At 43.1% G+C, this 14,645-nt stretch overlaps 1 protein-coding gene across 1 annotated transcript in view; it reads left to right on the top strand.

Annotated features, from left to right (window-relative positions):
* TXLNB (taxilin beta) overlaps window positions 1–8,654 on the top strand; it is a 51,095-nt gene extending 42,441 nt beyond the window's left edge. The window contains exons 8-10 of the mRNA XM_003255796.3: window positions 912–1,004; window positions 4,090–4,185; window positions 5,439–8,654. Of these exons, the coding sequence (XP_003255844.2) occupies window positions 912–1,004; window positions 4,090–4,185; window positions 5,439–6,212 (963 nt within the window). The 3' untranslated portion in view covers window positions 6,213–8,654. The remainder of the gene's footprint in view (window positions 1–911; window positions 1,005–4,089; window positions 4,186–5,438) is intronic.
* The last annotated feature ends 5,991 nt before the right edge of the window (window positions 8,655–14,645 follow it).

The following is a 14,645-nucleotide window of genomic DNA, read 5'->3' as shown; positions in this document are numbered from 1 at the left end:
TTCATTTGTCTATTTTTTCCCTTCCTTCAAGACCAAGTTCCAGGTTTACCTTCTCCATAAACATGTGGCTCACATGATCACCTGCCACGCTCACATTCTCCGATCACCCACTGTCCTTAACTGACTTGACTTTGTAGCCATTGTCCCACAGTCAAGTTGTCTTTGAGATGGTCTTCCCATTAGAAGTGCAGGTCCCTCAAATGCAGATCCATGGGTTAAATACTTTTGTACATACAGTCCATGCACGTAGTACTCAATAAATGTTGACAAAAGTTTTAATATAATGAAATAACATTTTTTTTCTTTTTTTTTTTTCTGGAGACAGAGTTTTGCTCGTTGCCCAGGATGGAGTGCAATGGCGTGATCTCGGCTCACTGCAACCCCCGCCTCCTGGGTTCAAGTGATGCTCCTGCCTCAGCATCCCAAGTAGCTGGGATTACAGGTGCCCACCACCATGCCCGGCTAATTTTTGTATTTTTAGTAGAGACGGGGTTTCACCATGTTGGCCAGAATGGTCTCAAACTCTTTTTTTTTTTTTTTTTTTTTTGAGACGTAGTCCCACTCTGTCGCCCAGGCTGGAGTGCAGTGGCATGATCTCGGCTCACTGCAAGCCCCGCCTCCCAGGTTCACGCCATTCTCCTGGTCTCAAATTCTTGACCTCAGGCGATCCATCTGCCTTGGCCTCCCAAAGTGCTGGCATTACAGGCATGAGCCACCGCGCCCAGACTATTTTTCCATTTTTCTTTAAAGAAGCATTTCAATCATGCTCACTGGCCTAGGTTGATGTTGTAGTAAATAAAATAATTAAACATATTACTAATACTATATTGAGAATTCCTTTAAATAATGAACAATGACATGTTTTCTTCTGGAAAGTATTCTGAAAGATCCACTCTTTCCTCTGTTCACAGCTCACTCTCTACTCAGGAAGGTTTGAAGAATTCCAGAGCACACTAACTAAAAGCAACGAGGTGTTTGCCACGTTCAAACAGGAAATGGACAAAGTGAGTATTGCTTATCACCAACAAAATATTGACATTTTCTATTTTGACAGGCAAATTTCCTTTGGTTTCCTTTTTCTCTCACTAAGATATTTTGGTGCATTTTGTGAAGTAATGAAAAGTTTATAGGTAGGAATGAGGTTTGGGTTGTATTTTTAAATTGGTAAGTATCTAGTGAATTAATCTGAGCAGGAGTCCAAAAATTCTAGGTTACATTTTCACTCTGAGGAAGAATAGTTCTTTTCCTAACCCATGGATAACTTAAAAAAAAAAAAAAAAAAAAAAAGACCAGAGCTAGCAATTTAACATTATGGTGTATATACTGAAGTCAAAATATAACCTTCTAAGAATTAAAAAAAAAACAAAAAACTTTTGGCCAGATGCGGTGGCTCACGCCTGTAATCCCAGCACTTTGGGAGCCCGAGGCATGTGGATCACAAGGTCAGGAGTTTGAGACCAGCCTGGCCAAGATGGTGAAACCCCGTCTCTACTAAAAACACAAAAATTAGCCAGGCGTGGTGGCATGTGCCTGTAGTCCCAGCTACTCAGGAGGGTGAGGCAGGAGAATTGCTTGAACCTGGGAGGCAGAGGTTGCAGCGAGTGAGATCATGCCACTGCACTCCGGCCTGGGCAACAGAGCGAGACTCTGTCTCAAAACAAAAACACAAAAAACCAAAAAAACTTCCATATAAATATACAAAAGTAGAATGTTAGAATAGGAAATACCATCTTATAAGAACCTTCTTAGAAGAGAATTTAACTTATGTAATGTAATGTAACTGACAGAGCCTTGAATGAGAAGATGAAAGCCTGAATTCAATTCTGGTGTGTTCTTTCTCATCAAGTGGTCTTACTCATCAATTCACTTGACTTCCTGAATCTAATTTTTTTTTTTTTTTTGAGATGGAATTTCGCTCTTGTTGCCCAGGCTGGAGTGCAATGGTATGATCTTGGCTCACTGCAACCTCTGCCTTCTGGGTTCAAGCAATTCTCCTGCCTCAGTCTCCCGAGTAGCTGGGATTACAGGCATGTACCACCATGTCCGGCTAATTTCATATTTTTAGTAAAGACGGGGTTTCACAGTGTTGGTCAGGCTGGTCTCAAACTCCTGACCTCATGTGATCCACCCACCGCGGCCTCTCAAAGTGCTGGGATTACAGGCATGAGCCACCATGCCTGGCCTCTAATTTTTTTAAATCCATGCAGATACTACTTTCCCCGCCTAACTCACAAGATTGTGAAGTTAAATTATACATTTTGGAAGGGATTTTAACTTTTTACGTGTATTTTTCAAATATAAGGTGCCAGTATTATAATTTAATGTAATGTTTAAAGCTTGTTCAGTGTCTTCCCAATACAAAATCAGCCATCAGAACTGTGTTTCTAAACAGGGATAGGCATTAATGGTTTTGAAGTGTAGAAAACATCCTCTTAAAATATATTTTTAAAATATTATGATAAATTTTACAATGAGCAATCTGAAGAAGATTGACACTTGTTAAATGTTACAGTTCTCCCACTTCAGAATGGAACTATCCATTTTCTTAATTTTTTTTTGAAATTCTAGCATTTTAAGATTGGAATAAATTAGAACAGGAAAAAGTGTTTTTCAAAATTATGTAGTTTTAAGAGTGGAATAAATAGTAAATCAGGAGTTCTTAATCTTGGGTCCATTTATGGACATTAGTAGTTTATCTGAGAACTCTCTAGAAATTACAAAAAAAATGATGCACATATGCACATTTTTGTGAAGTGTGGTCCCATAGCTTTCACCATTCTTAAAAAGATTGATGACCTTAAAGTTTACAAACAACTGGCTGGGCACAGTGGTTCATGCCTGCAATCCCAGCATTTTGGGAGGCTGAGGCGGGTGGATCACTTCAGGAGTTCAAGACCGCCTGGCCAACATGGAGAAACCCTGTTTCTACTGAAAATACAAAAAATTAGCTGGATGTGGTGGCAGGCGCCTGTAATCCCAGCTACCCAGGAGGCTGAGGCAGGAGAATCGCTTGAACTCGGGAGGCAAAGTATGCAGTGAGCCAAGATCACGCCATTGCACTCCAGCCTGGGCAAAAGAGTGAAAAACAAACAAACAACAACAACAAAAACAAAAAACAAGAAAACAAAGAAGTTTACAAACTACTAACTAAATTAAAATATGATCAAAATTAAAAACCTAGCTTGTCTATAGAGCCAGGGGCTGACAGTCTTGGGCGCAGCCTCTGGCCTCCGTGGGTACCCAGCTTCAGGCAGCTTGGCACCAAGCAGCGAGTGCCCAGCTATGTTTCATACAAGAAAACTGCACCTGAGTACATGCCTTGTTCTCCACTTCATCCAAGCAAAGAAGAGATCCTACAAACAAGAATGTGAGTAGCCTCAGGTTCAAAAAAGACAGGCTGCATTTTATTCACTTCTTACTTCCTCGCACCCAGCCCAGGGCCTGGTGACCACCAGACATTCTATATGCTTCACTAAATGAAATAAAAGAATGGCAGCCCCACTATTATGTTAATTCACCTAAATATTACTCTACCTCTCCAAACTTCGGTTTCTCCATTTATAAAATGGGGGTAAAATACATAATGCATGTAATCACATTTTGTGAACTCTACCTCACTCTATAAATGTAAAGACCCAGAAAATACAGAGACTGCTTTTGTGTAGCTACTTCTCAGATGTGCCCAGATATTATCAACATTTTAATGGCTAAAAAGACCATACCAGCTTTCCCACTGTGATAGTCTTCTATTCAATACAGTAAATATCCTAAATTACAGGCTTGTTCATGGAACTCCATAAAGATATTCTTCTTTTAAATGAAAGAAAAAGCAGTGACAAAACCATGTGCCCCTAAGTCATTTCCCGTTTCCTGAATTGGCTCAGGTGCAAATAAGTTTGCTCACCACTGCCCTAGATGGCTCAGAAATAAATCATGACTCCGCTGCAATCTTCATTCTTGACATTGAACATTTGTTTGCTTCAGCAGCTGGTAACAAAAGGATTTCTCCTGGTCTCACATGTGGAGCTAATAGCTTCCTTGATATGTTAACTCTTCAAGATTAACACACACTCACTCTAATTTCTGTAGACAACTAAGAAAATGAAGAAGCTGGAAAAGGACACAGCCACATGGAAAGCCCGATTTGAGAACTGTAACAAAGCTCTGTTGGACATGATTGAAGAGGTGAGGAAGTTTCTCCCTTAGCTTTAATCCTCTCTGTCTAGTCAAAATATTCAGACTTATGATACAATTATAACCTGCTAATAGTACAAATGGTTATGTGTGAAAAAGAGCTGAATTTGGTGTGGCAGGATGTGACATTTTAAATTATAATAAGTATAATAAGAGCAAAGGTCATTTAGAATCAGGTCCAGACTCACAAAGAGTTTTGTGACCCTAAGTCACATGCTTACCTGTTGATTCTATAGCTGTACCCAGGGCAGCTGTCCCCTTTAAGGGCTGTGAATTCCTTAAAGGTAGGATGAGTGTCTTATTTTACTTTAAATTTCCCCAGTGTCTGACACATAACAGGTGCTGAATAAATTAATTAGTTGATTTGAACATACTGTGAGAAGACACCAGCCCAAGCGTCCAGTGCACGTGCTATTTTCTAATGTAAACAGATACGGAGATATCTTTTTAATTCCTCCAACAGACATTTAAATACTGATCTCATGCCAGGCTCCAAGTAGGTTTTGAGAGTCCAAAGGCAAAGATACATGGCCCCTGACCCGAGAAGTAGGGCTTACAGGTGAAGGTCTCTCCATGTATAACGAGTGGGGAAAAAAAGGTCTCAAAGGGACAGAGTAGCTCAGAGGTGAGGTGAAGGAGTGAGATAATCAGGAACATTTTCATGCACAAATGGACATTTCTAGAGGAAAAAATTGAACCGTTTGAGCAGCCAGCATCATGAATTAGTATATGGTGAATTTCTATGGTTATAATTACTGTTCTAACAATTCTTCTCAAATTGCAACCAATTCCAAAGAGATATTACTCATCAACATAAATCAAGTGGCCGCCGGGATTAGCACATAGCAGTTTATTCATAGAATAGATAAGGAAGGCACTGCTGAAACCCAAGTCCCAATCCATCTCATTTATCTTGCCACAAGTCTTGCTTCTACCTTCTAAGTCTCGGAAGCAGAAAATTCATCCATAAGATTTGAGAGGCTATGGACCAAAGCAGAAGGAAGCCTGACCATCTTTCTTTCCCAATGAATAGGCTATGGTGATTAAAAAATCTACCAGTCTAGTACACAATGCCAAAAAAAAAAAAAAAAAGGAAGTGACGTCCATGACCAAGCGTCTGTTCAGCCTCTAGTAGACAAATTCTGGGACAAATAGTTTTGCTTGTTTCCAGAGAGCATCCTAGACATTTTGCTTATCATGTCATTTCATGTGTGTGTGTATGTGCGTGTGTTTTCACATCACAGAAAGCACTGAGAGCTAAAGAATATGAGTGCTTCGTGATGAAAATTGGGAGGCTAGAGAACCTCTGCCGTGCTTTACAAGAAGAGAGAAACGAACTCTACAAAAAAATTAGAGACGCAAAAATATCTGAAAAGGATGACCAAAGTCAGCACACCTCCGATGAAGAGCCAGAGTCAAATGTCTCTGTGGATCAAGAGATTGACGCAGAGGAGGTTAATAGTGTCCAAACCGCTGTGAAAAATCTGGCCACAGCCTTCATGATAATTCATCATCCAGAATCAACCCCGCATCAGTCCAAAGAAACCCAACCCGAAATCAGTTCTCAGGAGAGTGGTAACGCCGCTCTCAAGGAGCCAGAGCAATCCCCTCTGATCCCTTCACGGGATTCAGAGAGTCCCCTGCCTCCCCTAACTCCTCAGGCTGAAGCCGAAGAAGGTAGTGAGGCTGAACCTCCCTCCAAAGCCAGTAATTCTCCTGCCGTGTTGGGAGCAGAAACCCAATGCGAGGGTCTCCCTGTTGGAGCACAGGTTGATCAACAATTCTGGAAGCCAGAGGCAGAAGCTTCCGGTCAGGCCCCACAGGCTCGCACCGACGCCTCCCTACAAGAGATGGGGGCAGATGTGCCTGCTCCAGCATGCACAGCAGAAGAGCACGTTACAGCCATGGTGCCTGCATGCGAGGCCAGTAGGCAGCCCCCACCAGCAGCAGCAGAGAAGCTGCCAGCAGGGGCCCAGCCGCGCAATGTGGCTGACACCAATCTGCAAGGCGTCGACTAAGCCTCACCGTGCCTTCAGAGGCTTCTTCCTGCCTCTTTGCATATTCAACATAACAGATTGACTTCTGAAAAAGGCATTAAGGGCTAGAGATGTCAAATGGAAGAGAATTAGGATCAAGACATTTTTTAATGTTAGGCAGAACACATTGATTCAGACTTTGCTATTTGTTGTCAATTTATAACTGATTTGAAGGTTTTCTATTTAACACTGGTTGACAGTATAATTTTCCCAAAGGGCAACAAAACATACAGATAGCAAATTTATATTACTTTTCTGTTAAGATAATATTTAAATTTGTTAATCACCAGTAAGATTTGATGTTTAAAGACTTCCACTGCAATATATAAATACTGAAAATGTGATGTTCTGCTTATTTGGATATATAGTTTAATAAGTTCCATAGTAATTTATGGATGTCCAGGTTACATTTAAACTATACATATACATAATATATACATATGTGTGTATTTATATGTATATATACACATATGTATAGATGTGTGAATATGTGTTTATATACATATATGCACGTATATATTTATATGTATACATAAATGCATTATTACACATACATTTCTCTCACCCCTTAATGCATTTTTCTCAATGCAGAATATTTAGATGCTAATCAAAAAATGATCTCTTACTTGCACTTGGGACTATGGTAGACTAATGCTCTATAAATCTGAAGTGAGTTTGGACTGTACTTAGACTATCATTATGTTGGGCAAAAATAAGTAACCCAATGGTAGATAAATGAATTCAACCAGTTGATCGAATGGCAGAAAAGCAGACTGCAATCTGTGCAGACAGCATGGACACAAAGATGGCCACAAGGGGCCCAAAACAGAAAAGAGAAACACAAGCTCACCTCTTGCAGCTGCTTCTCCTACACTTCTCAGCCCATTGCTTTGCCGCCCCCTCATGTGCCAGGACATCCCATTCCAGGCTTCCTGCAAGGAAAGGGTTGGAAGTCGGAAACGGAGCTAGGGACTGAGGGGTTAAGGGACCTCACACTAAGAAGGGCCTGTGCTTTGATCCCCTACCTCTTGCACTACCAATGTCTCAAGACAGAATATTCATATCTTGCTGTCAGACCCAGTCTATATTCTAAAAGCTTCTGCTCCTTCCTTCCCAATTTCTCCTTTGCAGCAGGAAATTACACCCAGCCCTCATTTCAATTAATGCTAAATAAACCTATTGTTTTTCCGAAACAGATATCTACACTGGGTCTCAATATCAGTGATGAGGCTTACAAACCAACACTTTTTCTGCCATGAGGATTTCTCTTCAGGCCAGAAGTACAAAACAAAAAACCAATGGATCTTAATCAAAATGATTTGAAATACAGGTGAGGATTCAGGAGAAAGCAAAAGCTAGAAACACTTGGGGTTGTCAACATGAGTATTACATTAACATTGCTTGATGAGAACCTCTAATGATACTGACAACATAAATTACCTAGGGTGAAGGATAGCTGCAACAATGAAACAGGAAAGGAGAGAGAGGAAAGGGAAGGAAGAAAGGAAGGAAGGAGAAGGGAAGAAAGAAACAATGTCTAACCCAACCCTATCTTAAAAGTTGAACTCAAGTAGAAAAATGGATAGAAACAAAATTCTCTAGTACTCATCCAGGAAACCATTCTTCAATGTTGCATGTGGCTGTTTGCCAAGGCACACAAAGTGCTTGTAGGCAGCAACCATATGCTACAAGAATTGTAAACTGCATACAGTTTGTTTGAAGTAGACAGTGAGGATAATAGCAAAGTTGCTAGGCAGGAAAAAAAATCAGGAAAAAAGCTTGTCGCTATTTGAGAATCTGTATATTTTTAAAGGCTTAAAATATTATAACCACAGGGTAACCAGCCAAATTCAACATTACTGCAAGTCTTAGAGATTTAAACATTCATTTGATTCAGAGCTAAATATTCACCATAATCCGGGAGGGTCTCCTTCCCCACTGCAGAGGCAGAATGTCCAAGAATGGAGTAAGATTAGTCATAGTAAAGTCTCAGTCTGAATGTTTAGCAAGAGAAACAGGCAGGAGAGGAACCCAAAGGCAGTAAATCAAATATTCTAAAACCCAAAGTTCATTATTTTCATCCAAAAGACTTTCACAGAAACACATTACTCACAGCCACGTATATCTTGGACAGAGTTTCAGATGGAATGACTTGCCTGAAATTTGTAAAGCTTAATATAGGTTTTGGGGGAATTATTTTAATATTCAAAGAATGTTTTATTATAGTCCTTTGTGTTAAAATTCAGCCTTACTAATTATAACAATAACTCATAAAGTTCTAAATTCAGAAGGAATATCTGTTCTTTATCAAGTGTGTGTAACTATTTTTTAGAAATGCCATCTACTTTCTAGAAACACTAAAGTTATTGTTTTCTAAATAACTATAATTTATGTATCTATTAAAAAGGTACTTCTCTTCCCAAATTCTCTAGTAGTCATTTTTTTAACTTTGATCTATTTTTATTACTTCTATGTTTCAACAATACCTAATGAAAATTATGATTTTATTCTGTAGTTAATTTTTTGGTCACTAAATAGAATTACGTGTAGTCAACACTTTGAAGACATTGGTGTGTGTGTGTGTGTGTGTGTGTGTGTGTGTGAGAGAGAGAGAGACAGAGAGAGAAAGGGAGGGAGAAATAACAATGAGGCTACAGTTAAAAATCACGGAGGCCAGGCATGGTGGCTCACGTCTATAATCCCAGCACTTTGGAAACTAAGGTGGGAGCATCACTTGAGCCTGGGAGTTCAAGACCAGCCTAGGCAACATAGTAAAACCCCCATCTCTACATAAAATTTTTTTTAAAAAATTAGCCAGACATAATGGCACACGCCTCTGGTCCCAGCCACTTGGGAAGCTGAGGCAGGAGGATCGCTTGAGCCTGGAAGGTTGGGGCTGCAGTGAGCCATGATCATGCCACTGTACTCCAGCCTGGGTGACGGAGTGAGACCCTGTCTCAAAAAAAGAAAAAATCTCACTGAGGCCTACAAGAGAAAAGCACTGGAAACGGAGTACCCAGGGCTAATAAGAAAACAAAACCCAGACTTCTCTGCCTGGCCCTGCAGCGCTGGTGGACAGTTCTCACGTGGCTGATCTGTTTCTCAGTACCAACCTCCCATTGTGTCCGGAATTTGTGGGTTCTTGGTCTCACTGACTTCAAGAATGAAGCCGCGGGCGGACCCTCGCGGGGAGTGTTACAGCTCTTAAGGTGGCGCGTCTGGAGTTTGTTCCTTTTGATGTTCAGATGTGTTTGGAGTTTCTTCCTTCTGGTGGGCTCGTGGTCTCGCTGGCTTCAGGAGTGAAGCTGCAGACCTTCGCGGTGAGTGTTACAGCTCTTAAGGCAGCGCGTCTGGAGTTGTTCGTTCCGCCCGGTGGGCTCATGGTCTCGCTGGCTTCAGGAGTGAAGCTGCAGACCTTCGCGGTGAGTGTTACAGCTCTTAAGGCAGCATGTCTGGAGTTGTTCGTTCCCGGCCCCGGGTGGGGACCTCGGTGCGCTCCGGTCTGGGTCGTCCGCTGGGCTTTAGGAGTGAAGTTGCAGACCTTCGCGGTGTTACAGCTCTTAAGGCAGCGTGTCTGGAGTTGTTCGTTCCGCCCGGTGGGCTCGTGCGCTCATGGTCTCGCTGGCTTCAGGAGTGAAGTTGCAGACCTTCGCGGTGAGTGTTATAGCTCCTAAGGCAGCGTGGACCCAAAGAGTGAGCAGTAGCAAGATTTATGGCAAAGAGGGAAAGAACTAAGCTTCCACGGTGTGGAAAGGGACCCCAGCGGATTGCCTCTGGGGCTCGGGCAGCCTGCTTTTATTCTCTTATCTGGCCCCACCCACGTCCTGCTGATTGGTAGAGCCCAGTGGTCTGTTTTGGCAGGGTGCTGATTGGTGGGTTTACAATCCCTGAGCTAGACATAAAGGTTCTTCACGTCCCCACCAGATTAGCTAGATACAGAGTGTGGACATAAAGGTTCTCCAAGGCCCCACCAGGGTAGCTAGATACAGAGTGTCGACTGGTGCACTCACAAACCTTGAGCTAGACACAGGATGCTGATTGGTGTGTTTACAAACCTTGAGCTAGATACAGAGTGCCAATTGGTGTATTTACAATCCCTCAGCTAGACATAAAGGTTCTCCAAGGCCCCACCAGACTCAGGAGCCCAGCTGGCTTCACCCAGTGTATCCTGCACCGGGGCTGCAGGTGGAGCTGACCGCCAGTCCCGTGCCGTGCGCCTGCACTCCTCAGCCCTTGGGTGATCGATGGGACTGGGCCCCGTGGAACAGGGGGTGGCGCTCGTAGTGGAGGCTCGGGCCGCACAGGAGCCCATGGAGGGGGTGGGAGGCTCAGGCATGGCTGGCTGCAGGTCCCGAACCCTGCCCCACAGGAAGGCAGCTAAGGCCCGGCGAGAAATCCAGCGCAGCACCGGTGGGCTGGCACTGCTGGGGGACCCAGTACACCCTCTGCAGCCGCTGGCCCGCGTGCTAAGCCCCTCATTGCCTGGGGCCAGCAGGGCCGGCCGGCTGCTCCGAGTGCAGGGCCCGCCAAGCCCACGCCCACCTGGAACTCCAGCTGGCCCGCAAGCGCCGCGTGCAGCCCCGGTTCCCGCTCGCGCCTCTCCCTCCACACCTCCCTGCAAGCTGAGGGAGTGGGCTCCGGCCTTGGCCAGCTCAGAAAGGGGCTCCCACAGTGCAGTGGTGGGCTGAAGGGCTCCTCAAGTGCCGCCAAAGTGGGAGCCCAGGCAGAGGAAAAGCCAAGAGCGAGGGAGGGCTGTGAGGACTGCCAGTACGCTGTCACCTGTCACCATGAGACCACGTTTTCCACAGGCTTGTCTGCCGTGTGTCCTCCTGGAGGAAGGGCGGAAGCGTAGAAGGTGCCGGTGCACTTTTCCTCTCTCCAGCCCTCCTGACTGCTCCAAGAATTTCATCGAACAAGACTCAAAGAGGCCCAGCTGCTCTGCCTTTTGATTCTTCCCCCTCTCTCAGTCCACACTGACCTGGGAGGAGCTTCTCAAGCACCACATTTCCTAGCATGCTGTGAGAACAGGATTGTGAGCTAGGAAGGGAGAAAAGGTAAGACCTGCCCGTAAGGCTGATTTTGCTCCTTTTGGCCTGGTATTGACGTACACGTTTTAAATACCCCCTTTTTTGAGATTATAAAAGTAACGTGTTCGTTGTAAAACTGATGGTGCTTTTCAATAAGACCAACAAGAAACAGGAGAGGCAGATGGTTTCAGGACAATTTTCCCAGCCCATTCTCCTCTAACCAGTAGTTAAATCCAGTATTTGGGAGAGTAAAATAATTTAAAATGTAAAGAATTTGCTAATGGAAGATGTGAAATGAAAATAAGGACTCTGGCCCTCGAAGTTCATTCTCATCATAAAGTGGTGAGGAGGATTTCACAGGGAAGTGGGGCATAAGAGTTCAATTTTCACAAGGTTTAAATAATTTCCATTTCTGTATTTTAGAACTTGAAAATTAAGGTTATCATCCATGACAGCACTCTGTTGGAACAGAAGCTTCATGTGATAATAATGAAGATTTTTCTCAACGCTATTAAGTTGTATCCTCAATACTGAAATTAAGTCTCTTTGGTGGTATCTCTTGATAAAAGTTCTACAAATGCTAGCTTCTGTCACATGTGCATGTGAATGCACACACACATACATATACATAAATACGGAGGTATAAAATTTGACCTAAGTTTAATTCTGGTCCCATAGATGAGTATTTACACCAATATTTTCTTTTCTTTTTTCTTTTTTGTGAGACTGAGTCTCACTCTATTGCCCAGGCTGGAGTGCAGTGGCGTGATCTCGGCTTACTGCAAACTCCACCTCCCAGGTTTAAGCCAGTCTCGTGCCTCAGCCTCCTGAGTAGCTGGGATTACAGGCACCTGCCACCATGCCCGGCTAACTTTTGTATTTTTAGTAGAGACGAGGTTTCACCATGTTGGCCAGACTGGTCTCAAGCTCCTGACCTCAAGTAATCTGCCCGCCTCGGCCTCCCAAAGTGCTGGGATTGCAGGCATGAGCCACCATGCCTGGGCTCACACCAGTATTTTCAAAGGATACTTAGTATTATCTTTCCTGACAAGAAAAAACTATTAAAAAGAATCGTTTCCACTGAATAAGGATATTTGGTAGAAACATTTAACTAGCAAAATAAGCCTAGAAATTCATTGATCTATGGCACAAAAATTATTCACGAAGCTACTTCACCTTGCCAGGAGATAACAAAAAGGATAAATTATTTCTACAGCACAGTCAAGCTCGGCTAAACCCAAATGCAAGTCCTTCCTGCTGGATTTTAGAGCCCAAGATTTCTATTCATGCCAACATCTATTCCACTTTGACTTTTTTTTTAAGTGATATAATGTTCAGTTACCTCAAATCATAACTAAAACATACTGACATGTAAAACTCATTATTTCAGAACTGACAGTCAGTTGATGACATTTTATGTCAAATAACACAAAAACTACTTGCTAGAAGCCAAGCAAGAAGACAATATAAGAGGAAAAAAAGGAAATACTTTCAATCTGATAGCTATTGTATCTATTACATATGTATATATGTTATAGGTAAAATATCTAGAATAGACACATTACATCATTTCTTTTTCTTTTTTTTTTTTTTTTTTTTTAGATGGAGTCTCTCACTCCATCCCCCAGGCGCTGGACTGCAGTAGCACGATCTTGACTCACTGCTACCTCCGCCTCCCGGGTTCAAGCGATTCTCCCGCCTCAGCCTCCTGAGCAGCTGGGACTACAGGCATGTGCCACCACACCCAGCTAATATTTTGTATCTTTAGTAGAGACGGGGTTTCACTGTGTTAGCCAGGATGGTCTTGATCTCCTGACCTCCTGATCCACCTGCCTCACCCTCCAAAAGTGCTGGGATTACAGGTGTGAGCCACCGCACCCGGCCAATACATTACATATTTTCAAAAATAATGTGAAAGAGTTCAAATCTATAAGCTATCATATAGAGGGTAAGACCTTAAGATAAGATATGACACATAAGATAAAACCGTAAGACTATTAAGAACAATGAAAGGAAGAGGGACATAAACTGGTGAGCCCTTTTGGGGAAGCAGAATAGCAATAAAAAGCCCAACCCATGATGACCTTAATACACTTTAACACCACAGCTCCAACCTGGAGAATTTTTACACACAGGGTTTGTAGGGTTGCTGCCTTGTTTTCTTATTTGTGTTTCTTTTAGAATAATAAAGGTGGTCAGGCACAGTGGCTCAGGTCTGTAATCACAGGACCTTGGGAGGCCAAGGCGGGTGGATCAGGAGGATCACTTGAGCTCAGCAGTTGTAGATCAGCCTGAGCAACATGGCGAAATCCCATCTCTATAAAAATTACAAAATTAGCCAGGTGTGGTGGCAGGCACCTGTGGTCCCAGCTACTTGGGAGGCTGAGGCAGGAGGATCGCTTGAGCCTGTATATTAGTCTGTTTTCACACTGCTATGAAGAAATACACAAGACTGAGTAATTTATAAAGGAAAGAGGTTTGACTCACCATTCTGCATGGCTTGGGAGGCCTCAGGAAACTTAAAATCATGGTGGAAGGCAAAGGAGAAGCAGGTGCCTTCTTCACAGGGCAGCAGGATGCAGTGAGTTCAAGCAGGGGAAATTCCAGATGCTTATAAAACAATCAGATCTTGTGAGAACTCACTCACTATTGAAATGGGAAAAGTTTCCTTATCCCCATTGCAGGGCATGTGATGGGGGTGTGGCTCGCTTCTTATCCCCATTGCAGGGCGTGCCCTTCTGCATGCTCCCCTAAGGGTATATGTGTGTGGTTATTTGTGTGTTCATGTATTTATGTGTCAGTGTGTACTTGTGTGTGAGGGTGTGTATGAGTATTTATGTGTAAAACATGCCGGTATGTGTAGTTTTCTGGGAGTGCATTGTATGTATGTAGTTCTATATGAATGCCTGTAATTGCATGTAACTGTATTTATGCATAATAAAGTAATGGACATAGGTAATGATTATATGCAAGTTTACAATGGGTATGTGTTGGGGCTGGGAACTGAAAAGCTGAAACACTGCAGGTGTAATTTGAGTCATGTGGCTACCTACTTTTTCATAGGATCACATCTTGCTGCAGACTTTTGTTTGCTTAACTAATCCTCTTTTGCTTACAGTGTCACAAGGCTCTCACTATTTTGGCTTCTGAACAAACAGGCAGGTGTGTGAGGCTGCAAGTATAGTGTCAGCTATTCATGAAATAATTGCATGTACCACCAGCCCAATGTGACAGTCATCATGGACTCACAGCTCCATCCCCAGGCAAGGCAAGGAGTATGTCTTGAGAAATTCTCCACGCCATTCCTCACAGAGACCAGCTGCAGCGCACGGAGTACAAGAACTGGTAGCAAACAGGCTAAATTGATTCTGGCCTGCCTAAGCGGAGA

Source organism: Nomascus leucogenys, chromosome 3 (assembly GCF_006542625.1).
Source record: "Nomascus leucogenys isolate Asia chromosome 3, Asia_NLE_v1, whole genome shotgun sequence".
Taxonomy (NCBI): domain Eukaryota; kingdom Metazoa; phylum Chordata; class Mammalia; order Primates; family Hylobatidae; genus Nomascus; species Nomascus leucogenys.
The sequence above is the reverse complement of the archived record's forward strand: the minus strand, read 5'-3'. Positions and strand labels throughout refer to the sequence as shown.